The sequence below is a fragment of the Rhinolophus sinicus genome, linkage group LG04, assembly GCF_036562045.2.
Source record: "Rhinolophus sinicus isolate RSC01 linkage group LG04, ASM3656204v1, whole genome shotgun sequence".
Lineage (NCBI taxonomy): Eukaryota > Metazoa > Chordata > Mammalia > Chiroptera > Rhinolophidae > Rhinolophus > Rhinolophus sinicus.
The window spans coordinates 168,600,682-168,628,500 of record NC_133754.1 but is presented as its reverse complement, the minus strand read 5'-3'; the positions used below and the strand labels follow the sequence as shown (position 1 = coordinate 168,628,500).

General features: G+C 40.0%; 1 protein-coding gene and 1 long non-coding RNA gene across 2 annotated transcripts; one reads left to right on the top strand and one right to left on the bottom strand.

Annotated features, from left to right (window-relative positions):
• Positions 1-429: 429 nt before the first annotated feature.
• TXN (thioredoxin) lies at positions 430-12,173 on the top strand. Its single transcript, XM_019749559.2, has 5 exons — positions 430-629; positions 5,304-5,408; positions 5,862-5,921; positions 11,368-11,433; positions 11,906-12,173. The coding sequence occupies exons 1-5, from the start codon at positions 606-608 to the stop codon at positions 11,966-11,968; spliced, it is 318 nt and encodes a 105-aa protein (XP_019605118.1). The 5' UTR covers positions 430-605; the 3' UTR covers positions 11,969-12,173.
• On the bottom strand, positions 8,628-23,131 carry LOC141571166 (uncharacterized). Its single transcript, XR_012495887.1, has 3 exons — positions 22,672-23,131; positions 22,506-22,570; positions 8,628-8,762 (listed from the first exon to the last, which is right to left on the bottom strand). It is a non-coding gene; the product is annotated as an uncharacterized LOC141571166 (long non-coding RNA).
• Positions 23,132-27,819: the final 4,688 nt, after the last annotated feature.

Genomic DNA, 27,819 nt, shown 5'->3' with positions numbered 1-27,819 from the left:
ATACTTCCTGGTCAGGGTTACTCAGCACTTTGTGGGGATCGTAGGGCTGGGGCGGGGTGGAGGGAGTGGCGGGCTTCTTTGATGACTCTAGCATTGCCTAGGCGGCCCCTCCTCGAACCTGGTCGCATTCAATTAAGGCCTGGTTGACCGTCCCAGGTTACCCTGTGGCGCTCGGGGTGGCCGTCCACCTCCCCATGCCGTTCACAGTGCATGCGCCCTCTAGGTCGCTCCACCGCGCCCATAGATCCCCATCTTAGCTCGCGTGTAGCGTAAAGTGGGAGTCAGAGGCTTTCGGGCCAGTGGGTTCCAGGAGCTCCTCCCGGCGCCCCGCAAGCCCCGCCCCCCGTAGCCCCGCCCCTGCAGCAGTCCCGCCCCCACCCCACGGCTCAGCTGCTCCGGGAGGCGGGGCCTGGCCTGGGCGTCTTGGCAAGCGCGGGAGGCCCGAGCGGGCGCGCCCCCGCCACACGCACGCCGCGCGCGCCCGCCCGCCCGGCTCCCAGTTGCTATAAAGGGAAGGCGGGCTGTGAGCACTTGAAGCTTAGTACCGCCCTTTGCATCCGCTTCCATCGCTTCTTGCTGTCGTTCGTCAGACCTCAGCCGCCAAAATGGTGAAGCAGATCGAGAGCAAGGTATGCGCTCCCGGGGCAGGCCAGGGCGCGCGCGCAGCCTCCGTAGCTGGGGAAGGATACGGGCTGGAGGGTGGGCAGGCCGCCCCTCCGCATCCCTGAGGGAAGGGGATGCGGCGGCACGGCCTGGGACTGCGAGAAGCCCGGGCCTGGGGACGCCCGAGCCTGCCCTGGAAAAAGGAAAGAGGGACGAGGGCCCCCTGGAGGGCGGGGTCTGGGTGTCCAGCGCGCCGGGGGAATGCTCGCGCGCGTGGAGTGTCGGGGCGGCCCCTCACTGCGCCTCCTGCACACCCCGTCCGGGAAAACTCCATTGGGTGGTTGAGGGGATGCAGGGAGTCTGCCCGTGGCCCCCATCCGTATCCGGATACGAGCCCAGGCAAGGAGAAGGAGGGCCGCTTGGAGAAAGCACGGGGTTGCTGGCTTCCGTTCCCTCCCGTCCCTCCCGGTGAGCGGCGTGATCCACTCGTGCTTGGTGGGGTGGGCTCCCTTGGGAGCGGGTCTAGGCGGGAGATCCCAGGCTGCCTCCATCACTGCGGGGCCCCAGAGATGACGCGTGTTGTATCCTCGCGAAGCGGGTGGTTCCGGGCTGGAGACCCCCCGCCCCCTCGCGTGTACCAGGCGGTCCCGGAGGCCTGAGGGGCCCAGGTGGCCGTGAGGCAGTGCGAGCCGGGCCGTGCCCTCGGGACTCCTCCTCCTGCGGCGCTGGACGTGTTTCCGGCAATGCTGGCTTTGGAATGACTCAGTCCCCAAGGCAGGGCCCAGGGGCCTCCGCTGCCCTACCCATCTGTGATTCACCCACTGTCGGTGGGTCTCACTGAAGTCCTGAGTGTCTCTGGAAGCAGCCGCGCCCCACTGTGTGCTCGTCGGTACCCAGATGGTGGTTCTGTCTTTTTAAGAATGCCCAAGGCAAAAAGTTACTGCCAGCCTAATACCCTCCTCGGAAAGCTCTGAGCCTAACAGTGCCTGATATACCGTAACTACTCAAGAAATGTTTGTTAAATGCAGAGCCATAAGTGGGAGAAAATTGAGGTGGCTCGAATAGTGGAAGACCCCTCGAAAGCGATACTCCCACCCCAGTAAAGCAGGGGAGAGGCGGGCCCTGCCTGCCTTGAGTGCCGCACCCCGTTAGATGCTGGGGTGGGCTTCGGAAATGGAAGTTTCTCTGTAATGGTCCCTTATCTTTCTGTTACTTTTGTAATCAGAAAACATGATCATTGTAGAAAATTTGGGGAGAGATCTGTTTCTTAGAAGCAACCACAAAGTAGTTGAGATTATTTTATATGTACTGTTTCGTTTCTGAGCTTTTTTTTTCCCCCCTGTCTAATTTAGTCTGGACACTTTACATGTAATTAGAAGCTTTCTGTAATCTTGTCAGTATCAACATATTGCCGGACAATTAGTTGCTTCAGTGAATAGTTTATGAAAAATGCTTTGTACAGAATTCAGGCTATTTCCTCAGGTTAGGGTCTCGAGTGATTGGATGAAGGATGTGAGCCCTTTAAGTCTTTATATGCCGCAAGAAGCTTAGGAGAATGAATACTCCTTTCCTTTCAACGCTGGTTTTCCCCCGGTAACTTTGGCCAAGTCTTTAAGAAAAATTCTTGTTCTCATTTGAGTATTCTCGCTTAGTGACTTTGAACTTTTTTTCCTCCCACATGATGTTGGTTGACTAATGGTAGTCTGTTGTTACCTCCTTGTCCGTAATGTTTTTTTTCCTATTGGGATTCTTTTTTGAATTTTGAGCTTTTATATTAAAATAGCAACCTCTCATTTGTTGGAAAGAGATCCTTAATGTTAAGTTTTGTTCCACATACTTTTATTCAGTACCGACTGAATGACAAACATCAATTTATAGGGAGGGGGAGGTTCTCCAGGGTGTGGTGACCTCCTCAGTCCAACCTAACAGGTGAGAACCCATGAAAAGAGTAAGAAGACCTTTGAGGGGTCTCTGTTAGTTCTTTCAGAATCCACACACTACAATCAGAAAATTGACTAATTTCTGGTGCACAACTGTGAGTCTTTCCCTGTTTTCATTGTCATAGTTATGGCACCCTCCGCCCTTGTCAATGAGAAGATGTATCAGGGTGATAGGAAATTTGTTCCTCAAAAGAGCACTGTAGCCTGGGGCCCAAAGGCCCTGATAAGCAGTTGATCTTCTAGATTATAATCCAGAGTCATTAATCAAAAGCTAAACTCATTTGAATGTTACTTGTAAGTACTGAATACACTTTAGATCTTTTGTCCTGATGTACTAACGTTGGTGCCATTGGGCCACCCAAGACAACTAACTCTTTCTGAGGTGTTGGTAGTTTGGAGCCACTGGGATCCATTTCTGATACAACTGAGATAATGTGATGAGGAAGACATCAGACGGGGTTTTTTTGTTTGTTTGTTTTTTGCTTCAAAGAATAGAATGGCAGCTGCGATTTATTGCACTCGTGTCTTCTACACGTAGTCATTTTACTAGCTGCTTTACCACTCCTACACTTATTAATTACCTTTGGAATGGGTATGTACAGGACAAGAGGTACTAGACTCTGCTTTTATTTATCTACCCCAACTGCATTGCTTTGTTTTCAAAATATTTGTGTCATTGATGGGGACCTTTATTAACCTTCATTGTTGGATTCTGGGAGCACTAGAAATTGGTTTGCTTCTTACGTAGTAAGATAATTCTAGTCTTTTTCAAATTGATGTCTGTTTTAGGCAAACTTAAATATCAGGAGAAGAGAATTTGTTGTGAAGTCTACACATACTTGACTCTGTAACTCGTGTTCAGTTAAGCTAAAAGCTATTGTTGCATGCCCCTTTTTCAGAATTTTAGGTAGTTTTGCTCGAATTTGATTCAGAATTGTTTGGGGAATTCCTTGAGAGTGTTTGAAATATATTCTATGTTGAAAATAATCTTACCAAGTATTTACTGAGGGCCCACCATGTTCACAAAACAATGTACAGTTGACCCTTGAACAACACGGGGGGTTACGGACATTGACCCACACACACACACTCAGAAATCCATGTAGAACCTTAACTATTTGTGGTCTACTGTTGAGGGGAAACCTTACCAATAACATAAATAGTTGGTTAACACATATATGTATTATATACTGTGTTGTTACAGTAACGTAAGGAAATCATGAGAGAATACATTTATAGTACTGTATATATTTATTGAAAAATATTGGTGTATAAATGGACCCTCACCGTTCAAACCCAGCATCTAGTATAACATTTATATAGTAGGAACAAGGTTCAAGGTTCAACTGTATTCATCTGACCAGACTGTCATTGCTTGACTTTATTTCTGCCTTACCTGCATCTTGCTATATAGAATGGCTTGTTTGACCCTCTAAAAAGTCACCTTAGGGAAGGCTTTGAATGAAATTCATCTGGAAAAGTCTGTGATGACTTGGAAATAGAGTTTCTAGACTTCTAACTTAACTCTCTGTGCCCCTCACACCCAAAGGTAGGATGGAAGTTTGTACCTGCATAACTGAAAAGGTTACAGACGTCATGAGATGCCATTCTTGAAGCATCATTTTGTGAATTGTTTCCCAAAAAAACATGAAGTTGAAATTAGAAATCTGGAGAAGTACCTGTACTTCAGAGGAATCCACTTTAGATTTTAATGGTGCTTTGTTTACTTTCCTTTTTTACTGTACCAGGTCTGATATAATTCTCAGCTTTCAAGGAAGAGGAATGTTCGGTTTTAATTAAACCAATGTGACCAGCATTTTTCCCTTAAAGAAAACCTACACTTCCAATAATAGATTTTGTGTTTGTGTTTTGATTTCTCAGTGTTGTTAGTCAGCACTAACTGACTAACTGTGGTTAAAATGAGTCCCTTGTTAACTAAAAGGTTACGTTCCTACAGTTACAGTATCAACACCATTGGTCAGTTAGTGCTGACTGAATTATTCAGGGGGGGTCTGTGGTAGGGGATTTCTTGATCATTTCTGCTGGTGGAATTTTAACATGCATTCCTTATGAGGAACTAAAACTGTCTTTCATTTGTTCAACAATGAGGACAGAGTTTTGAAATAAAGCGTAGAAATCGACTATAAACAGTATGATCTCAACTCTGGAAACCCCATTAAAAAGAATACAAGGAAGTATGCTGAATGTCAACAGTGATTGAGTGTAAGGCTTTGGAGGAGGCTATTTTCCTTGATACTTTTGAGCTTTTACATGTTCTATAGAAAATACTAATTAATTAAAAAGTGTCAGCTTTTTTAAACAACAAAAAAAGTAACGTGGTGTTATAGTTGGCAAAATTTTGTGCCTTTGTGACTTCTTCAACTCAAGTGACCCCTTCCTTTCATCAGTCGATAATAACTCAGTGAATGTCTACAATTAGATGTGGAAACATTTTTAATACAAATGTATCTTTCTTTCATTTGCTTGGTTTGGATATAGGTTAACCAATTAAGATTTTATAAAATTTCATGAGCACAGGCATACTGATTAATACACTAAACACATACTTGTTTCATCTTATCAATATTGCAAACAACATTGTAGGATTTTTTTTTTTTCAAACATGGTTTATTTGTTTTGTTTTTTTATTAAAAGACAGGTCCTGACAGCAGGACCTCTGAATTGTGCTTTGTGCCACATTTTGTCATGTTTTGTTAGGGCTTTTTAACACGTATGGCTTTTCTTTTTTTCTCTCCTTAGTTGGCTTTTGAGGAGGCCTTGCGCAGTGCAGGAAATCAGCTTGTAGTCGTTGACTTCTCAGCCACGTGGTGTGGGCCTTGCAAAATGATCAAGCCGTTCTTTCATGTGAGTATTAACTTCTACTTTGTAAGAGATGGGTGTTCTTTGGGTTGGTGGTCTCGAGGCTAGGAAAGGAGTTTGGGGCTTTTGTTGTTGCTACTGTTGGATCTTTGGTCTAAAAGTCATAATGTAACAACTTAGCTTTGACTCGTTAAGCCCATTGAAGACAACTTTCAGAAGCTAATTTGGTCGTCCTAAGTGGTTTTGCTTTTCTTCAACTTGAAACGGGGTCCCTGCCCTATTTGAAATGCAGGCCTCAAAAGTCAGTGTGTCAAATTGTTTTATACTAGGGAGGAATTTGATTCAAAGAAAATGTAAGTCCTTTGTTTACCTGGTCCCAAGTGTAAAATTTTGGATCTTTAATTATTCTCTATTAAGTTTCCATTTAAAAAGGTTGAGTATATTTACGGCTGTAACCAAGTTCTAAATCTAGGTGTATTTTCATTTTAAATTTTCCAGTCCCTGTCTGAAAAGTATTCCAATGTCGTGTTCCTTGAAGTAGATGTGGATGACTGTCAGGTACGTGGTGGGAAATAGGGAACGCTACTGAGCTTTTCACATTGGCCTTTTTCTCTGAATTGCAAGTGATTGTTTTCATAAATGTGTCAAATAATATTAGAACTACAGCCCTGGCTAAAAAGTTATATTTTGGAAGAACAGGTATTGTGCCAATTGTGAGCTTAATCCTAGATACCAGGAGCTAGGTATATATCACATCCTAAAATAAGCATAAAAACAGATGGTTGAGGCCTCTGTACCTCACTTACCAGTTATCTTTCGAAAAGCCTGCATATTCTTCGTAACATTCTGAGAGGCTCAATCCATAGCACGTGATAACTAAATCCATAGAGTTGATGGTATCATCAAATTGGGGGGGACCACTGTTAAGGTTCTTTGTGAACTAATGACATGATAAAGTGGATTCATAAACTTACTCTAATCTTGGTTGATTTTAGTAGATCAGAAAACCCAAATGTTTTAAAGAACAAACACCAAGGTGCCTAGGAGACAGCTGAGAGAATAATTAGAGGGAAAATTCCAGAGCTGGTTTAATTAACAAATGCTTGTTTAGCAGTTTATGTGCCAGACACTGTGTTCTACCGTGTTTCCCCGCAAATAAGACCGGGTCTTATATTAATTGTTGCTCCAAAAGACGCATTAGGGCTTATTATGTTCAGGGGATGTCCTCCTGAAAACTCATGCTAGGGCTTATTTTCCGGTTAGGTCTTATTTTCGGGGAAACACGGTATGTGCTTTGCAAGTATTGATTCATTTAAATCCTTGGTGCTATCATCATCCCCATGTTACAGATGAGAAAAACACAGAGGTTGTCCCTGGACGGTACAGTGGTAGAACAGGATTTAAAATGAGGTCATCTGGCTTCCCAGCCCTTGCTCTTTACAACCACACTTTTAGGGATAGGCTCTGTCGTATGGTGCGTACAGATCAGGTTCCCAGCACATGACCTTGCCTCTCAGCCCACTGAACTGTGAGAGCCTGCTCAAGAAATATCACCTCGGGGCTCTTTACAGATATATGGGCATTTTCCCTTAGCCCCAGTGAGGCAGGAGGGGTTTAGGGTGTGAGGGGGCAACAGAGGTGCTGGACGTTGGCTCAGTGACTTCTACTTTAGGCTAATCTCTCTTCTTCCTTGAGCCTTGGTTTTTCTCTGTGATCAGATCTCAATACCGGCCCCATCAATCTGCCAAGGTTGCTTATTCATTGAACAAACATGGAGTGTTTAATAAAGGTACTAAAGGGTCAATCAACGCAGGTATATGGCTGTACTTTCTACACCTGTGAGGACCTACCAACATCCCCATTGCTTATCCTCAGAACATTTTTTCTGATTCCACATTCATGCCTTTGTTTGCACTATCTTCTCTACCTGGCACATTTCCTTTGCTACCTGATGAACTCCTAGTCATAAGCTTCGTATCTTCTCCAGGAAGTCTCCAGTTACTCCCCTTTACACCCCCGACTAGGTTAATTTCCCTTCCTCTGTGTCCCCACGATGTCATCTGCCCCTCTTTTCCTCCGGCATTTATGTAGAATGGGGAGGGGAAGGGGGCCCTGTACTTAGAGTGCTTGCTTTATTTTCCAGCTCTGTCTCTTAGCTGTGCAGGCTTGGTTAAGTTATTTATCTTTTCTGTGCCTCACTTTGATCCTCTGTAAAATGGCAATGTTAATCCAACATCATAACGGTAGTGATCAGGATTAAATGCGATAATACCTATAAAGTGCTTAGGAGAGTGCCTGGTGTGTTCAGTACTCACTGAATCTTAGCTATTATCCTAACGATCTGTCTTTTACCACTGGTCCCTGTAAGTTTCTTAGGGTCAGGAACCCTCTTACTCACCTTCGTTTCTTCACCAGGCACACCTATATGGCATGTAGCAGGTGTAGAATGCATGTTGTATGGCTGTGACCTAAAGTTATTGGGCTGATGTGTCCCAGAGTTTTAGAAAAACAGAACTGAGAGTAAATAGCATGTGTTTGTGGAAAAAATACCTTGCTCCCTGTTTCAACCTAAGTCTTATCTTTTCTCACAGTCTTAATCGTTTCTATGGTCACCTTAGCCAGGTGAAAAATGGCACCTGGAAGGGACTAGAGAAACTTCGGGGGTTGACCCTGTCACATACCTGCAACTGAATCAATTTTTATTTGCAATGAGACCACGTGCTGGATGCGTGGTAAGCTCTGTGCACACATAGTGTCATGTAACCCTCACGGTGACTATGAGAACAGCTCCTTAGCACTCCTAGTGAACAGACAGTGGGACTGTGGTGCAGAAGAAGTAGGTCAGTCACGCCAGAGCTGGTGGGTGTGAGCCCCGCTCTGTGCCGGACCCAGGACAGGTGCTCTTACTGCCTCAATCCAACACCGTTGGGAAGTAGCTGTGCAGAGCCGTCAAGGACATCTGTGTGCCAGAGCTCCTCCTTCACGTCTGTGGCGTGCTCACAATCACCCTGCAAGTTTCCAGACCTTGAAGTGACCCTCTCACCAACTGGGGACCTTTCACTTTGCCTCTAGATTCTAAAGATTGAGCAACAGATGGTATCTTTTTCTTCGAATATCTTTAGTGACGATTACCACCATCTCAATAGCCTTATCAGTAGTTAAAAATTGAACTAATTCCAGAATCCTTTGCCTACCGCATACACGTAGCAGTAATCCCTGTCCGCTCCTACTCACCTGGTCATTCAGCAGAATTAGCAAGGCAGGCAATTCAAACACAAAGTAGTTCATTCAACAATCAGTGAGTTGTTGTTCCCCCTGGAATTTACGAATTACGTGAGTGGATCTTCTGGTTGCTTTGGAATGCTAGGTAAAACCATCACCTCGTTTCGACTCTAGACTCTAAAAGAGTACAGAGAAGGGATAAAAATTACATCAATCTCGTTTCTGAATCTTAGAGTATATCATTAAAGAGATGGAATGTTTAATGACTGAATTAGTTTTTAAAATTTTTATGTGGATAATTCCTGAGCATGATCTTCAGACCCAGGGTAATTTATAATGTTTTGGAGCAAGCAGCATATAGTTTTAATAGAGGGATCTGGAAACCCTTGGATAGGAAGAAGTTATCTTTTAGATGGAATAGATTCAAATGGACAGTTAGGAGGCATGGACGTATCATGTGGTTCGCATATAAAATAATTTTGTGTTTGTAGAAAAATATGAGTACTAGCCCTTTTCGAAATGATAGACTGATCTTATTTTTTTTAACAGCAGACTCTACTCCCAACTGTCTACAGGGCATGATGCTTTTGTAAATTAAAACTAGAAGCAAAGTAATGTAGACCTGACAGTCTGGCAACCTGTTAGAATGTGCCATGTGTTTCCATTTTGATTAGAACAGCCAGGAATGAGTTAATAGAAATGACAAAAGTAGGTTTAAAGTTGTTTTTGGCTATAAGGAGTGCTGAGCCAGAAATCAATGAAACTAATAAGGTAAAATGTAGTCTTGTTACACTTAAACATAAAAGTCTGCGATTCAGCAAAACCATAGGATGGAGAACAGATCGGGGGTTGGGTGGGGGGAGGGTTTAACTACAGAGGAGCTGCTGAAGGAAATTTTAGGGGAGGGAAGAGTTTTGTACTCTGATTTTGGTGGTGTCTATATGATTGCATTTGTCAAAACTCACAGAACTGTGTAACCCTAAAAAAATGCATTTTGCTACATGTAACTTTACAATTCCAGATTGTATACCAAAAAAACAGAAAGTGGGGGTGTTAGTGGGGAGTAAAGGAGCTTTTTGTTTCTAAGTGAAGGAAGTGATTGGAAGAATGTTTTTAAAACCTCAAAAGTACTTAATTTTTAAGTATGCATACCTTTCAAATCACTACAAAAAAAATAGGCAAACTAGTCCATAGGACAAGAATTAGAAAATAAAACATTAGATAATAAAGATCAGATATTAGTTATGGAAATGCTAAACTTAGAGGGATATACTGTATACCTGGATACTAACTCAGTATTATTACAGTGTCAGTACTCCCAAATTTGTCTACCTTTAACTCAGTCTGACATTTTGGGGAAATTGATCATGACATTCTGAAATAAGGTAGTCAGGAAATCCTGCAAAGTATTTTAAGAAAAATAATTGGGAGAGAAGCTGTGGAGGATGGGAAAGGACAAGCCCCATGAAAATAAAGCATATTAACTGCACTAATTAATTAAAAACAGTGTGGTTTTGTAACCAGAGTGTGTAAGGTAGACCCATGGAATAGAATAGAAAGTCCAAAACAACAGAACTAAGTCTGTTTAACCGTGTATAATGATTAGCCATTTGGGGTTAAGATGTTCTATATCTGTACCTCATTCTTTATTCCCGGTAAAATCTAGAGGAAATTTAAACATAAAACCCTAGAAAATACTGAATCTATAGAAATGATAGACACTGTCAAGCACATTAATCATCCTGTCTCTTACAGTCTTAAGAATTTGATTAACTGGGCCTGGACAAGTTCAGTCACAAGTTCAGAACTGAAATCTGTTTGATGCTAAAGCTAGTAATAAAGCCCATGCTTTTGGTGAACAGGGTAAGGGAGGACTGCTGGATGGGAAAAAAATCATCATACTGATAAAATTGACACACATTCGTTAGAAGGTAGTTTTATAGAATATAGCTAGAGCCTTTAAAATGAGCATGGTCTTTCTCTTAGCATTTTACTTCCAGGGGTGGGGGTAGAACCAGAGTATAGAGATATTTGTAGATAAAGATTAAATTTTTAATGTTAGGCAAAGTCAGAGCCTTTTACTTATTGACCAGTGCATTCAGATGATGATACATTAATACAGTGACTGCTACGTGACCATAAAAAATGATTATGTACATTTTCTGGGGAAAAGTTCATTGCATATGTATTATACATAGCACATACCGTGTTTCCCCGAAAATAAGACCTAGCCGGACCATCAGCTCCAGTGGGTCTTTTGGAGCAAAACTTAATATAAGACCCAGTATTATATAATATATTAATTATATTATAGTAAAATAAGACCGGGTGTTATATTAATATTTGCTCCAAAAGATGCATTAGAGCTGATGGTCCGGCTAGGTCTTATTTTCGGGGAAACACAGTATGAGCAAAGACAAAAGAAGTGCTAATTCTGAGGAATAGCTGGGATTGTCATCCTGAGTATTGTTACAGAATTTGTTTTTGCTTTTTTATGTTACTTGAAACAGCCAAGATATGATTAGACTAAACAGCTTACTGAATCCCTGTATAGTGTCTGATGACAGTAGGCTTTTGCTCGTTGGTGCCTCTCAAAGAGGAGAGAATATACCATTTTGCTTTGGTGCTACCGTTATATTCATTGTCAATTTTTGTATGCTCAAGTCCTAATGCTGAGATGTATATTATAGAAAAAAGAATCTGGTTTTGAATGACTTCTGTCAAAGCTCAATACTCAGTCTTGTTTTTATCCTCTCTCCCATGGTCCCCCCACCCACTCCAGGATGTTGCTTCAGAGTGTGAAGTCAAATGCATGCCAACCTTCCAATTTTTTAAAAATGGACAAAAGGTAAGTACTTCTGACGTTAAAGAAAACAGTAAATAGGACAATATGGTATAAATGAAGAAACTGAAGTGCCTTATTCCTTCATACTAGGAAGCATGTCCCCATTGCCTACTAATATGTCACTCTTCATTAAGTACACAATATGACATTTAACTGAACATTGATCTTTGCTAGAACTAGTCACTAAATCTCTATGATTAGTACTTCATATTTATTTCATAAAGTGTCTTTCTTTTTTAAGAGGTATTTGATTCAAAGATTTGTATTTGACCCTTTTGCCTTTTCTTGAGGGGTTTTATTTTTTCTTAGTTTTTGTTTTTTGTTTTTAACTTAAAAGAACTGTTATCCATGGGTTTTAACTTTAAATAAGATACTTCTTTTCCTTGTCCCCAGTATTCCCCCACTCTGTGATTCTTAAGCACAAAATAGATACCCAATGCTACCATCTAATGTCAATTCAATATTCTCTTAACAGGTGGGTGAATTTTCTGGAGCTAATAAGGAAAAACTTGAATCCACCATCAATGAATTAATCTAATTATGTTTTCTGAAAACATAACCAGTCATTGGCTCTTTAACACTTGTAATTTTTTTTTTATTTACAAAAGAAAAAATCAAGTAGAAAATTATGTTCAATTGCCATCCAATTATAAATGAGAATAAAATATTAATTCTACTGTTTTTAAAACTGTCTGGTGTCTTTGAATAGCTTTTGAAATAAATGAAAAGTGGCTATTAGATGATATTTAGTGTCCTAATTATTTTCATATATTCTTGATAACTTTTTAGTAACCTTGTAAGTCACTAATTACTTAAAGATTTTTTGTCTTGTATTACTATCTTAGTGTATTTCTAGGAAAATCTTGTTGGGGGCAATGCAGATAATAGATTAGAGTGTCAAAATTCTGTTAATTTTTTTGACCCTTATGAACAGAGAAAACAGTATTCTTTGTTTTAGCAGGCAAATCTTCTGTGTTCTCTGAATGATTAGCACGAAAAACTGATGTCCACCCACGAAGGAATTGTTTCTCTAGTTTAAGATTCTTGTCCCAAAATTTACAGTGAGCTTCTAATTTTGCTAATAGTAACTGAGTCCTGTTATATCAATTAGGATTTCTTCATGATTGGCTCACAAGGGGATTCCTGCAGACATTTCCTTGGGAATTTTGATTCCCTCAAAGTAGCTAAGAAACTAGTTTTATAGGCTGGCTGGAAGTTCCAACCTCAGGGGTAAGGTAAAGGATGTGCAAGTTACTAGTTATTCCACTTAAAGAGCGAGTGTTTTTTGTGTTTTAGACACAACAAAGTGCTATGAGAATGCTTGAAGTTTTAAAATATATATAATAATGAAAATCATAGAATTAATCATATGCCCATCATCCTTATATTAATCTTTGCAGGGGGAAAAATGGAGTAGGTACTATAACCTCATTTCACAGTGAGAAAACAAAGAGAAGCTAAGTAATTTCCCCAGTTTCTCCAGCATCACACAAGTCCGAGGATCTGAGATTCAGCTAAGGGAGAATGGAGCCCAAGTTCTTGGCTGTCTACTACACTGCTTCATTGTAACAGTCTGAATAACTAGTAGAATGATGGGCCCTTTCCTGAGTGCCTTTCTTCATCTAAAATTAGGTGCTGACCTTAGACAATTTTTCAGAATGTTCATTGAATGCCTATTCTGTGTGAGGCTAGGGATATAGCTCTGAGAATGTCATTCTCCTAAGATGACATTCAGGAAAGGGAGGCAAACTGGTGAATGATAGACTGAGGAATATTTTACAAGACCAAAACAAGCACATTCACACCACAATTGAGAATAATGGAGCCTGGCTTTGGGTAGAGTGGTTGGGGTAGGTTTCTGTGAAGTGACTAAGCTGAGACCTGATTAATGAAAAGGACTCTGACATGCAAAGTTCCAGGAGAGAACACACACATGGTCTGAGTCAAAGAACTTAGTACGTTATATCAGAAGCATGAGATTATCTGGATAGAGTAGCAGGGACATGTCATCAAAAGCCTTCCCTGTCCCAGGTGCAAAGGTAAGCCATTGAAGGGTGTAGGTAAAGTACTCTGACAATAAGAATTCATTTTGGCAACTGTATGGAAAGTGGGTTGCCGGGGGAGACTAAACTGGAATGTCAGGCTTTTGCAGTTACCTAGGCCAGAGAAAATGACAGCCATGATTAGGACATGGTGGGGTGGTGGTAGAGATGAAACTGTGTACAGACTCTATAACATTTAGGAAAGAGCATCCACAGACTTCTGGGAGCAGGGTTCTAGAGTAAATCCCAGGTTTTGGGTTTAAGCAAATTGGTATTTGGGGTGCCATGTAATAAGAAGATTCGAGGAAGCAGGTCAGGTTCTCTCTGGACATGTGAAAAATACATGATTCAGTGGTGTGCATTCAAATGAAGATGTCCTGCGGGCTGTCGGGTACTAGTCTGGAACTCAAAGGACAGGTCTGGATTGGGGTAGGGAATTTGGAAGACATTGTCATGTAGCTGGTACTTTAAAACAGGAATATATGAGATGACCCAAGAAGAGAATTCAAAGTGAAGAGGTCTTAACAACGTGATGAACTTCCAATAGAAACTGAGTAAAATAGGAACCAAAAAAGAAAACTTAAGGGAAACCCAAGGAGGAGGAAAACCAGAAATGGGGTTTATCTCAGTAGAGATTCCAAGAAGGAAGGAGTGTCAACCATTAAATGACAGGAAAGCAAAAGGGAGATGGTGACTGGCCAAAAATTCCTATGGAATGATAGGGATGAAAGCCAGATTGGTGGGAACTAAAGGGTGCGTGACCAGAAATGACCTCGAAATCACACTTCATATCCTAAAGGAAGTAACATTTGTAAAGGAAAACGTCCAAGGATAATTGTTGCAGCATTGTTTATAGCAGCCCAAAATTGATCTCGATCAATAGAGGAATGGTTAAATTCAACATGATAAATGCTTTTGTAGGTAATAGAGACTAAGGAGCTACCACGTTTCCCCAAAAATAAAACCGGGTCTTATATTAAGGTTTGCTCCAAAAGACGCATTAGGGATTATGTTCAGGGGATGTCATCCTGAAAAATCATGCTAGGGCTTGTTTTCCAGTTAGGTCTTATTTTGGGGGAAACACGGTATTACTCCTGAAATAGGAAAATCTCAGTCACTAAGTAAAAGCAAGTGGCAGAACAACATTAACAATACAGAGCAGTATGATTTCATTTGTATAATATGCAAGACTTGCTAGATATCTCTATAGGTAAATATAAATTTAACAGGAAAATACCTCCAAGGAAACATTTCTACTAATCACAGCAGTAACTTCGGAGAGGAGGGTAGAGACTGGTGTTTTTAGTTTTATTTGTAAATGTTTAGATGTTTCAAAACAATGTGTTCATGCCATTACTTACAAATTTTAAATTTTTTTTAAAGAAGTGATAAAATGTAAAGGGAAACGGGCTGTAGAACTCACGAGAGATTTTGCTCTAAAGAAGAGCAGAGAGATGGGGTTAAGAGGCATTCTGTGTATAAGACTGGTGGGTTTGTTAGCATGCAAACGGAAATGATACAGAGGTGGAGATTGATTTTGCAGGGAAAAGGACACCTAAAAAGGAATTCCTTGTATAGTCAAGAAAGAACTGGGATTTAGAGCACAATGGGAGAGACTGATAGGAGGAAAGTATTTCCTCCATTATAACCAGTGGAATAAAGATGTGTTCATGAGCACCTAAATATATAAAACACATTTTAACCTAAACAGAGAAATAAACAACATGCAATAATAGGGGACTTCAAGACCCCACTTACATTGATGGATAGATCATCCAGACAAAAAATAAGGAAACATTGGCCTTAAGTGACACATTAGCCCAGATGGCTTTAAAAGACACAGAACATTCTATCCAAAAGCAACAGAATACACATTGTTCAAGTGCACATGTAACATCTCCAGGACAGATCATGTTAAGCCACAAAATAAGTCTTAAATTTAAAAAGATTGAAATCATATCAAGCATCTTTTCCAACCACAATGATAGAAAACTAGAAATCAATGGAAGAAAACTAGAAATTTTCACAAATATGTGGAGATTAAACAACATGCTACTGAACAGCCAATAGATTAACAAATCAAAAGAAATAAAAATACCTTGAGACAATTAAAAATGGAAATACAACATACCAAAACTTATGGGATGCAGCGAAAGCACAGGGAAGTTCTAAGAGGAACGTTCACGTTAAATGCCTACCTCAAGAAACAAGAAAATCTCAACCTATCTTTACACCTCAAGGAACTAGAAAAAGAACAAATGAAGCCAAAAGTTAGAAGAAAGGAAATAAAGATCTGAGCAGGAATAGATGAAATAGAGACTAAAAAGTATAGAAAAGATCAGTGAGACCAAGAGCTGGTTCTTTGAAAAGAAAATTGACAAACCTTTAGCTAGACTCACTAAGAGAGGACTCAAAATCAGAAATGAAAGAGGGTGCATTACAACTGATACCACAGAAGTACAATTAGGACAACCTAAAAGAAATAGGTAAATTTCTAGAGACAAAACCTTCCAAGACTGAATCATGAAGAAATAGAAAATCTGAACAGATAGATTACTAGTAAGGAAATTGAGTCAGTAATATAAAAACTTCCCAACAAATAAAAGTCCAAGACCAGATAGCTTCACTGGTAAATTTTACCAAACATTTAAAGAATCCTTCTTAAACCATATGAAGTACAAGTTGCCAGTTATAAAAATAGTCACAGGGATAAAAAAGTACAGCATAGGGAATATAGTCAACAACATTGTAATAACTGTATGGTACCAGATGGATACAAGATTTATCTGGATGATCACTTTGTAAGGCATATATTCTAACACACGACCTGCACTACAAGAAATACTGAAGGAGGCTATTCGACCAGCATAAATAGGGACAATTTGTGACAACCAAAACATAAAAGGGTGGAGAGTAAAGGCCTGACCCGGAATATGGGAATGGAGAAAGTAAGCATACTGAAGAAAACCGAATACTCTAAATATGAAACTTTCTTTTACATAAACTTAATGGTAACCACTGAAAAAAATCCAGAACTGAAATACATAACATAATAAAAGAAGAAACAGGGAAAAATCATAGAATACCACCACACAGAAATAATAACAACAACAAAGGCAAAGAAACAATGGAGACACAGTCTTTCAAGGAAACCAAAGATAGAATGATAGGAAATCCTCACATATCAATAATCACCCTAAATGCAAATAGACTGAACTCACCAATAAAAAGGCACAGAGTAGCAGATTGGATCAAAACACTAACCCCAACCATATGCTGCCTCCAAGAGACACATCTCAGCTACAAGGACAAACATAGACTCAAAGTGAAAGGGTGGAAATTGACCCTCCAAGCAAATGGTATCCAGAGAATATCTGGTGTAGCCATACTGATATCAGATGAAACAGACTTCAGGATAAAAAGGTAACAAGAGACAAAGATGGGCATTTCATAATGATAAAGGGACTATACAACAAGAAGACATAACAGTCATCAATATTTATGCCCCCAACCAGGAAGCACCAAAATATACTAAGCAACTACTAACAGAACTAAAGGGAGAAATTGACCAAAACACAATTATAGTGGGGGACCTAATTGCATCATTGACAGCTATGGATAGATCATCCAAACAGAAAATAAATAATGAAATAGCAGCTATAAATGACACATTAGATGAAATGGACATAATTGATATTTATAGAGCACTTCATCCTAGAACATCAGACTATACATTTGTTTTTCTAGTGTACATGGAACATTCTCAAGGATAGACCATATATTGGGACATAAAACTAGCCTCAGCAAATTTAAAAAGATTGAAATCATCCCAAACATATTCTCTGGTCACAAGATTTTGAAATTGGATATCAACTGCAAAAAGAAAGCAGGAAAAAACACAAATATGTGGAGATTAAACAACATACTTTTAAAGAACGACTGGGTCAAAGAAGAAATAAGAGGAGAGATCAAAAGATACATAGAAACAAATGAGAATGAAAATACATCCTACCAAAATTTTTGGGATGCAGCGAAAGCAGTTTTAAGAGGGAAATTTATATCATTACAGGCCTATCTCAAGAAACAAGAAAAATCCCAGATAAATAACCTCACATTACACCTTAAAGAACTAGAAAAAAAAGAACAAATGAAACCTAAGGTCAGCAGAAGAAAGGAAATAATAAAAATCAGAGCAGAACTAAATGAAATAGAGAACAGAAAGACAATAGAAAAAAATTAATGTGACAAAGAGCTGGTTCTTTGAAAAGATTAATAAAATTGACAAACCCTTGGCTAGACTCACTAAGATAAAAAGAGAGAAGACACTAATTAACAAAATCAGAAGTGAAAGAGGGGAAGTTATCACAGATGCCACAGAAATACGAAGGATCATCCAAGAATACTATGAAGGACTATATGCCACCAAATTCAATAACCTAGAAGAAATGTACAAATTCTTAGAAATATATAGCCTTCCTAGGCTGAATCACAAAGAATTGGAAAATCTAAATAGACTGATCACCAGTAAGGAAATTGTATCAGTCATCCAAAATATTCCCAAAAGCAAAAGTCTGGGACCAGGTGGCTTCACTAGTGAATTCTACCAAACCTTCAAAGGATCTAATACTTGTCCTACTCAAACTCTTCCAAAAAATTGAAGAAGAGATGATACTCCCTAACTCATTTTATGAGGCCAACATTATCCTGATACCAAAAACTGGTAGGAATAACACACACAAAAAAAACTACAGACCAATATCTCTGATGAATATAGATGCAAAAATCTTAAACAAAATTCTAGCAAATCGAATGCAACAATGCATTAAAAAGATGAATCGTCACGACCAAGTGGGGTTCATCCCAGGGGCACAAGGATGGTTCAATATACTTGCGTACCATCAATGTGATACATCACATAAACAAAATAAAGGACAAAAATCATGTGATTATATCAACTGATGCAGAAAAAGCATTTGACAAGATACAGCATCCATTTATGACTAAAACACTTAATAAATTAGGTATAGAAGGAAAATACCTTAACATAGTAAAGGACATATATGACAAACCCTCAGCTAATATCATAATTAATGGTGAAAAACTGAGGCCCTTTGCTTTACATTCAGGAACACGACAAGGCTGTCCCCTATCACCTCTGCTTTTCAACATAGTGTTGGAAGTCCTCACCAGAGCAAGCAGGAAAGAGAAAGAAATAAAAGGCATCCAAATTGGAAATGAAGAAGTTAAATTGTCACTCTTTGCAGATGACAAGATGCTATATATAGAATACCCTAAAGACTCCACCAAAAAGCTATTAGAAACAATCAATGAATACAGTAAAGTTGCTGGCTACAAAATCAACGTACAAAAGTCCATTGCATTCCTATATACTAACAATGAAATCTCAGAAAAAGAAATATAAAAAACAATTCCTTTTGCAACTACAGCAAAAAGAATAAAATACCTAGGAATAAACTTAACCAAGGATGTGAAGGACCTATATGCTGAAAAATAAGACATTTTAAAAGAAATTGAAGAAGACACAAAGAAATGGAAAGACATTCTGTGCTCATGGATTGGAAGAATCAACATAGTTAAAATGGCCATATTACCCAAAGCAATATACAAATTTAATGCGATCCCTATCAAAATCCCAATGGCATTTTTTAAAGAAATAGAACAAAAAAAATCATCAGATTTGTTTGGAACCACCAAAGACCCCGAATAGCCAAAGCAATCCTAAGAAAAAAAAACAATGCTGGAGGTATCATACTCCCTGACTTTAGCTTGTACTACAGGGCTACAATAATAAAAACTGCATGGTATTGGCAGAAAAACAGACACACGGACCAATGGAATAGAATTGAGAACCCAGAAATAAACCCACATAAATATGGACAGATAATTTTTGACAAAGACGACAAAATCATAGAATAGAGAAAAGACAGCCTCTTCAATAAACGGTGCTGGGAGAATTGGATAGCCACATTCAAAAGAATGAAACTGGACTGCTATCTGTCACCGTGTACCAAAATTAATTCAAAATGGATCAAAGACCTAAGCATAAGACCCGAAGCAATAAACTGCATAGAAGAAAACATAGGTACTAAACTTACGGACCTTGGGTTCAAAGAGCATTTTATGAATTTGATTCCAAAGGCAAGGGAAGCAAAAGCTAAAATAAATGAATGGTACTGTATCAAACTTAAAAGCTTCTGCACAGCAAAAGAAACCATCGACAAAATAAAGAGGCAACCAAATGAATGGGAGAAGATTTTTGCAAACAGTGCCTCCGATAACAGGCCAATATTCAAAATACACAAGGAATTCATACAACAACAACAAAAAAACACAACCCAATTGAAAAATGGGCAGAAGACCTGAAGAGACATTTCTCTCTTCAAATAGGCATATGAAAAAATGCTCAACATCACTAATCATCAGAGAAATGCAAATAAAAACCACAATGAGATATCACCTCACCCCAGGTAGAATGGCTTTCATCAACAAGACAAATAGTAACAAGTGTTGGAGAGGCTGTGAAGAAAAAGGAACCCTCATACACTGTTGGTGGGAATGCAGATTGGTGCAGCCACTATGGAAGGCAGTGTGGAGGTTCCTCAAAAAATTACGAATAGAATTACCATATGACCCAGCAATCCCTCTCCTGGGTATCTACCAAAAAAATCTGAAAATATTTATCCATAAAGAAATGTGTGCTCCAATGTTCACTGCAGCTTTATTTACAGTGGCCAAGACATGGAAACCAAAATGTCCTTCAATAGATAAATGGATAAAGAAGTTATGGGATACATACACAATGGAATACTATTCGGCAGTAAGAAATGATGAAATAGTACCATTTGTGACAACATGAATGGATCTTGAGATTATAATGCTAAGCGAAATAAGTCAGACAGAAAAAGTAGAGAACCATATGATTTCACTGATATGTGGTATATAAAACTGAAAACAACAAAAGAACAGACAAACAAATGAAGGAACAAAAACTCATAGACATTGACAATAGTTTAGGGGTTACCAGAGGGTAAGGGGATGGGGGCTCTAGAAGAGGGTAAACGGGGTCTAATATATGGTGATGGAAAGAGAACTGAGTCTGGGTGGTGAACACACAATGGAATTTATAGATGATGTATTACAGAATTGTACACCTGAAATCTATGTAACTTGACTAACAATTGTCACCCCAATAAACTTTAATTTAAAAAAAGCAAAAAAAAAAAATTATGTAATTATCTCAATAGATGCAGAAAAAGCATTTGACAAAATTCAACATCCACTTATGATAAAAACTGAACAACGTGGGTGTAGAGGGAACATACCTCAACATAATAAAGGCCGTATATGACAAGCCCACAGCTAATATTCAACAGTGAAAAGCTTTTAGCTTTTTCTCTAAGATTAGGAACAAGACAAGGATGCCCACCCATCGCTTTTATTCAACATAGTATTGATGTCCAAGCCAAAGCAAATAGGCAACTAAAAAGAAATAAAAGGCATCCAGATTTGAAAGGAAGAAGTAAAACTCACTATTTGCAGATGACATGATACTGCATATAGAAAATAAAGACTCCACCTCAAAACTGTTAGGACTAATAAATGAATTCAGTAAAGTTGCAGCATACAAAATCAATATACAGAAATGTGTTGCATTTCTACACAATAATATCAAACTATCAAGAAGAGAAATTAAATAAGCATCCCATTTACAGTTGTATGAAGAACAAAATACCTAGGAATAAATTTCAGTGCTCGTGAAAGACGTGTGCTGAAAACTGTAAGATATTGATAACAGAAATAGAAGAAAACAAATAAATGGGAAGATAATCTGTGCTTACGGATAGGAAGAATTAATATTGTTAAGATGCCCATAGTACCTAAAGCAAACTATGGATTCAATGCAATCCTTATCCAAATCTCAATGGCATTTTTTTCACAAAAATAGAACAAAGATTCCTAAAATGTGTATGGAAGCACAGAAGATGCCGAAGAGCCAAAGTAATCTTTAGAAAAAAGACCAAAGCTGGAGGCATCATGCTCCCTGATTTCAAACTATAGTACAAAGCTATAGTAATCAAACAGTATGGTATTGGCATAAAAACAGTCACATGGAACAGAATAGAGAGCCCAGAAATAAATCCACACAGAAAGATGCATGCAGTTTTAAACAGGATTGTGGGTTTGGGGATAAGAAGATGGACTTTCCATCTGATGGTTTCTAAGATGGAAACGGGAGGAGAGCAAGTAGGCAATTTTAAGGAGAAGGTGTGAAATCGTAACCTGAAATGCAAAAGCACAGCAGGGGCAGAGCTGAATGCCCAATGAGACATTTATCCGGACTTCAAAGCAATGTTCTGTGCTTCCTCCAGCCACATTCAGCTGCTTCGGTGCAGGCAATCAAAGGTGGAGAGTCCGAGAGCAAGCAGGATTGTGTCTTAGTAGGCAAGTCCAGTAGAGGGAGGATGCAAGAGTTGACAGCATGTGCAAAGGCTTGATTATACCAATGCAGTATAGAATCAGAGCTAGATGAATAGAGATGCAAAGCCAAGAAGGCGCTGGTGGGGATAAAGAGTCTGGGGATCAGAGTTCTCAACAAGATCAAAAAGAGGGGCAGTGGGAGTGACTGAGGAAGCAAGCTAAAAAGGTAGGAGATGGTGGGCAGAGTGGGATTTAACCACCAACATTTGAAACGTTACTTAACAGAAACAACATTGCCCTTTTCTTTTCTTTCATTGTCCAATACAGTGTTAAAATTTATTGTGATGCCAACAGATTTCAAATTCAGTTTCACACCTTCAAATTAAGTCTTTTAAAATCATGATGCAACTAATTTTCAGAATATACATGCACTGTTGTAGTGGTCACCCTGTAACTACGCACATCAGCGACAACTGGGCAAACGAAGGAAATACATGTAAAGACAGATTTGGGACTACAGCTTGCAGCTCGTCCTTCCACCCACCCCAGCCTGCATCACTCACCCCTGCTCCAAACTTCCCCAACCAGCCATACCTTGAGGTTGAGCTTCCTGAGCTGCTGGGCCCCATTCTTCCTGTGCATCTCAATGGGCACTTTGTCTGCAGTGGGCAGCAGAGAACACAGGGTTGGGTTGGGGAGGACTGGTGAAGAGAGGGGAAGGGAGGGCAGCTTGGGGGAGAGAAGGGGAGAGCAAACTCACCTCAGCTCCAGCTGCCATCCAAGTGGCAGCAGGGCCCAGGAGCAGCCTGATTACCAGCGGGTCAAGGTTTTGTACCACACCTGTAGTCTGCTTACCTTCTCTGGGGTACAGGCTGGGAAGCTCTGCTCTAGGAAAGAAGAAATCTTAGAATACTTTAAGACACAGGAAAAAAGACCATGGGAGGCAGTGGATGGATTAGCAGAGTCATACTCCATCCTGGCTGCACAGTCAAATCTACTGGGTTTGCTCTAACATTACACTGGTAGCTGGGGCCCCACTCCCAGAGAGTCTGACTTAATTGGCGATGGGTGAAGCACAGGCATCAGTAAATATTTAAAAGTTCTCCAGGTGATTTCAATATGCAGCTGGTAATGAAAATCACTATGTTACTATGCCCCAGAGCCCGGCTATCAGTGCAGAGTGTATGCAGGGAGAAACTGGAGGACCGACCTGAACTGCTCCTGGGGAGGTGAAGAAGACATGCTGGTAGAGACCAGTATTTCTCACAGCACGGTATCGCACACTTCTAACAAATGCAGATTCCTGGGCCTCTAGATAATTAGAATTCCTGGGGGTGGGAACCACTGAGCTACATTTTAAATAAGTTCTCTCTAGGTGATTCTTAGGACACTAAAGTTTGAGAAGTAACAGATATTTTGGAGGTAGAACTTACAAGTATTAATATAAGAAAAAAAAATTGACTGTAAGAATTCGCCAGAGTGAACGCCCCCAAAGAAATGTGTGCATATATTTACCAAAAGGGATGTATCAGAATGAGCCTCGGTAAAACCAGGAAACAACATACCAGGCCACCTTCAGAGAACTCATACACTGCTGTTCTTGGAAGCCTCCTTGTTTGTTGTCACGCAGGGTGTCATGTGGGGTCTCTGGTCCCTCTCCCCTTATAAGAATGCAGGACGTGGAGAGGCCAGAAAGGAACACCCACGGAGCCATAGATAGGGGAGTCATACCGCTATATTCTCACTGGCAGCTGGGTTGGAAACACAGGGAGCAAACATCCGCCAGTACCCCAACAAGGGGTCTTCCTGCACCCCTGTCGCGCTGCCAGCTGAGTGAGACACACGAAGTAAGAGCCACATGATCCCCAATCCACCGTCTGCTTCTCTGCCTGCCAATCAACCAACCAGCCAATGCAGTCACGGCAGTTATATCACTGGCTACTTGACTCACTGGTTACAGCTGATGGCCAACCAGTCACAACTGATGGCCATCTACTACCTGAGCCAGAACCTTTCCACGTGAGGCCAAGAGCCTGGAAACTGCTCTCTGGGACTCTGTCCCCACATTTGTGTCTCGGCAATCTATAACTGGTACAGTTGTCACATATTTGGGTTGCTGCTGATGGAGAGCTGGGTGGTGCCCGTTTCGAGTGCAAGGAGGAATTAATTGAATAGAAGAAGCAATATGTAAGAGATAAAAACCTGTCAATTCTTCTCAACCTGAAGGCAGTTGATTCTTGCATCAAAAAGTATCCTTTCCTGTCCAACTAGAGACTCCTTGCCCCCTTCTTTCACTTCTCAGTCCTGAGATACTCACTAATTAGTGTAGTCTTTGCAACACAGTTGCACATGGCAACCGAGGAACATTTTGCAATATTACAGAGTTCATCTCACTCTTGAATTTGTGCAGAAATATATAGGCCTAGATGTAACACGTGAAACCATGTGAAACGTGATATTAATCATAATCCTTTACAAAAACAAGTAGATGGACGTTGAATACTAGAATCGAGTAGTTTTATTTTTTATAAAAGTATTTAATAAGATTAAATTCATTTTCAGAAATCAAGAAAAACTTTTTGGTTTTGTTGAATAATCTCTTTATGTTTTTGTTCCTTAATTTTGAGGCAATTTTGAATATTTAAAGAGAAAATAGTTTTTGAAAACGTGAGCCCATTCTGATATTTTTTAATTTTCTAACTTCCAATTTACATTTTTATATTAAAATTTTGAATGCTTGAAAACAACTACATATCGTTTTCAATTCTTTGGATCATTGAAATGAATACAAGTCAAGATCATAATAGAAAGATAATAATGACAGAATAGAAGAAAAATTTGAAAGGGACAAATAGAAAATTTCCAAATAAGAAAACTGCTTAAATTCTTTAAAACTGGCCACAATGAAAATTAAGACTTTATCGAGCATAATCCATGTGAAATTCTGAAATAAGACATTGTAAATTATTACTGAAGATTTAATTACTTGTGAAAATGAAAATAAGAAAATTATTCTTATCAAATCCACACCTTGAACTTCAAGTCAGATTAAATCCTTACAACTTGATATTACTTGCTAAATGATTTCTTAAGGTGTTAATTAAAACATTGAGATGGAAAAGAATTATTCGTGTCACATGCGTAATTCATAGGTAACAAATGTAACTTTCTGGGCCACACCTTGCAAGATAAAGAAAATAATATCCATGAAACCAGCAAATTCGTCAAAAAGGACAAAGCCTTCGAGTGTTTCTGTGTTTGTTGGATAATGATACTGGAAAGAGACTCTAACTCTTTTGATAGCATGAGATTATTTCTAGCAAAACACAAATATGCTTCAAATTAATGGTGTGAACAAAAAGGGGGCTATGTGATAAATCTGACACGCTCAGGGGGCCACATGGCAGGCCTGACAAGCTCAGTGACCGCAAGTAACCACACAGGGCAGGTAGTCGCGTCCCAGGCCCATAGCTTCCTTAGCAAAGGTCAGTCTTGACCTTAAGTGAGCCCTGTGCACTGTTCTTACACATCTAGGATAACATACATTTGAAATGTCAAAGGAATTTTCTAGACTCCTCAAAGGCACAACCACAGGCACCAGAGCACAGAGCACAGAACCCCTCGTTGCTATCTTGTTCCTGGCATACCTTCTCTGTGTGCTGTAAACGTTAATTATTAACTATCCTGTGCCGGCCAATGTAAAATATGTGTTTCTCCCTTTTGCTTTTTTTATCTAATCCAAGAGATTTCCTCGCGTTGCTTTCTCCTGCCTCCTTGATCTGCCACTGACAGATTTCATGTAACCTTCCTTATGGCTCCTCCTTTGATTCTAATGGATAAAATAAGCTGCAAAACTGCCATTCTCCAGAGCATTTTCTCAATCCATTGATATCTTGCTTTAGGGCATGTCTTCAATCTTTGACTCTAATAAACTTTTATAAACTTCTCTCTATGTTTGGATGTCTTTTTGTCAACAGTTGTAATGATTTTCCATCGGATAAACATGGTAGGAAATATAGTCTTCACTTAACACCAAGTCTTTCAAACAGAGTGTATTAAGCATGTCTTATTTGTTCTAATATTTTTTTTAATGGGGAATATTGGAGAACAGTGTGTTTCTCCAAAGCCCAGCCAAGTCATTGTCCTTCAATCTAGTTGTGGAGGGCGCAGCTCAGCTTCAAGTCCAGTCACTGTTTTCAATCTTAGTTACAGGGGGCACAGCCCACCATCCCATGCAGGAATTGAACAAGCAACCTTGTTGTTGAGAGCTCGCACCCTAACCAACTGAGCCATCCGGTCGCCCCTCCGGCAGCTCAGTGGCAGCTCGTTGTCTTCAATCTAGTTGTGGAGGTCACAGCTCACTGGACCATGTGGGAATTGAACCAGCAACCCTGTTGTTCAGAGCTCACGCTCTAACCAACTGAGCCACCTGGCCACTCCTTATTCTAAAATTTTAACATCTGGGGCCTTACTGACCCTGGAGGGGTTATAGCCACCAAAACACAAAAATAATAGCCTGTTAGACTATCAGAAAGGGCTGAATTAAATGTGAAAACTCAACAGGGAAATTATGCCAAATTGAACAACTCTGACCTGGCTAGTTCACACTGAATGATTTCTGTAAGCCCAGGGGTCATTGGTAAAACCTCCGGGGCTCCAAAAGTCATTTTCCAAAAGATATAGATGGCAGTGGAAATCTTTGGTAAAAACAAGCAGACAACTGTAGGACTTTTGGGAAATTTCCCTGGCATTTAGTGCACATACTTAGATCTGTGCACAAATTACCATGCTATTCAGATACCCACAGTGTAGGTGAACAATAGAGCAGAGGCCTGCACAGTCTAAGCAGAAGCTCATAGCCTGGGTAACAAGACAGGGTAACGTTTACAGGTCGGAGAGCTGTAGGTAAGTCCAGCTGAAAGTGTGAAATTAGGTTCAGTATTCTGTGTCCCAGGTCCAGAGTTCAGGTAGCAGTGCAGACAGTCCAGGCCATACCTGTGTTAAGACAGGGGCAGAGAATACACAGCAGGTGCATCGAGGAAGACAGACGAGACCCTTCTTCCACTCCCCACCACCACTACCACACCCTATAAATGAATCTCTGCAAACAGCCCTGCCAAGAGTGTGAACAGAAGAAACTTTCTCCAAAACCAGGTAGCTTAACAAACAACCACTGAAATAGCTCAGTGGTTCTTGGCCCTGGCTGCACCCTGGCAAGTATTAAAGGACCGATGCCCAGGCCCCACCTTCTATGATTTGGATGCAATAGGTGTGGGATGAAGCCCCAGCATAAGTAACTTTACGAAGTTAGTCAAGTGCTTCTGAATGTGCAGTCAGGAATGAGAATCCCTGAGTTAGTTTACACACCTTAGGAAAGCAGTTTTCTGACTTTGGCTAAAACAGAACACAATCCCCAAGAACGTGGGTCCAAACTGTGGGAAGGCTTTTCAATCCATAATCAGATTCAGAGTGAGGTCATTAAAGGAAAACTTAAAGATTGTGGAGCAAGGGATCAAATTGTTCCCAGACGTTAACTGATTTTGAAAGCTGGTACAAAACCTTATCTGATGACCTGATTAAAGTTTTTTAACCTAGTTATTTTAAAAGAGGGTTTTGTTATAATATAAAGTGGGAGACTATCTAATCTCATATCTCCATTTAAACTCAAGTTTCAATACGACAGATATGGATTATGGGGTAGTAAAAGTTCTGATATCACAAGGTCTGATGGCAGAAAGAAGGGGGTTCAAATTCTGTACTGCCAATTATTAGCTGTGGGACCTTGGGTATGTAACTTAACCTCTCTGAGCCCCTATAACAGAGAAAATAATACGTTTCTCAGGAGGCTTGCAAGAATGAACTGGGATGGCTTATTAAAACATCTTTGTGAGGCTCTTTGACACTGGAA

What these genes read in the sequence shown, in the direction of transcription:
- TXN (XM_019749559.2), top strand. Translation starts at nt 606, where the DNA reads ATGGTGAAGCAGATCGAGAGCAAG. An exon ending in TGAAGCAGATCGAGAGCAAG is followed by an intron (nt 630 to 5,303) that starts GTATGCGCTCCC and finishes TTCTCTCCTTAG; the next exon opens with TTGGCTTTTGAGGAGGCCTT. An exon ending in TTTTTAAAAATGGACAAAAG is followed by an intron (nt 11,434 to 11,905) that starts GTAAGTACTTCT and finishes TTCTCTTAACAG; the next exon opens with GTGGGTGAATTTTCTGGAGC.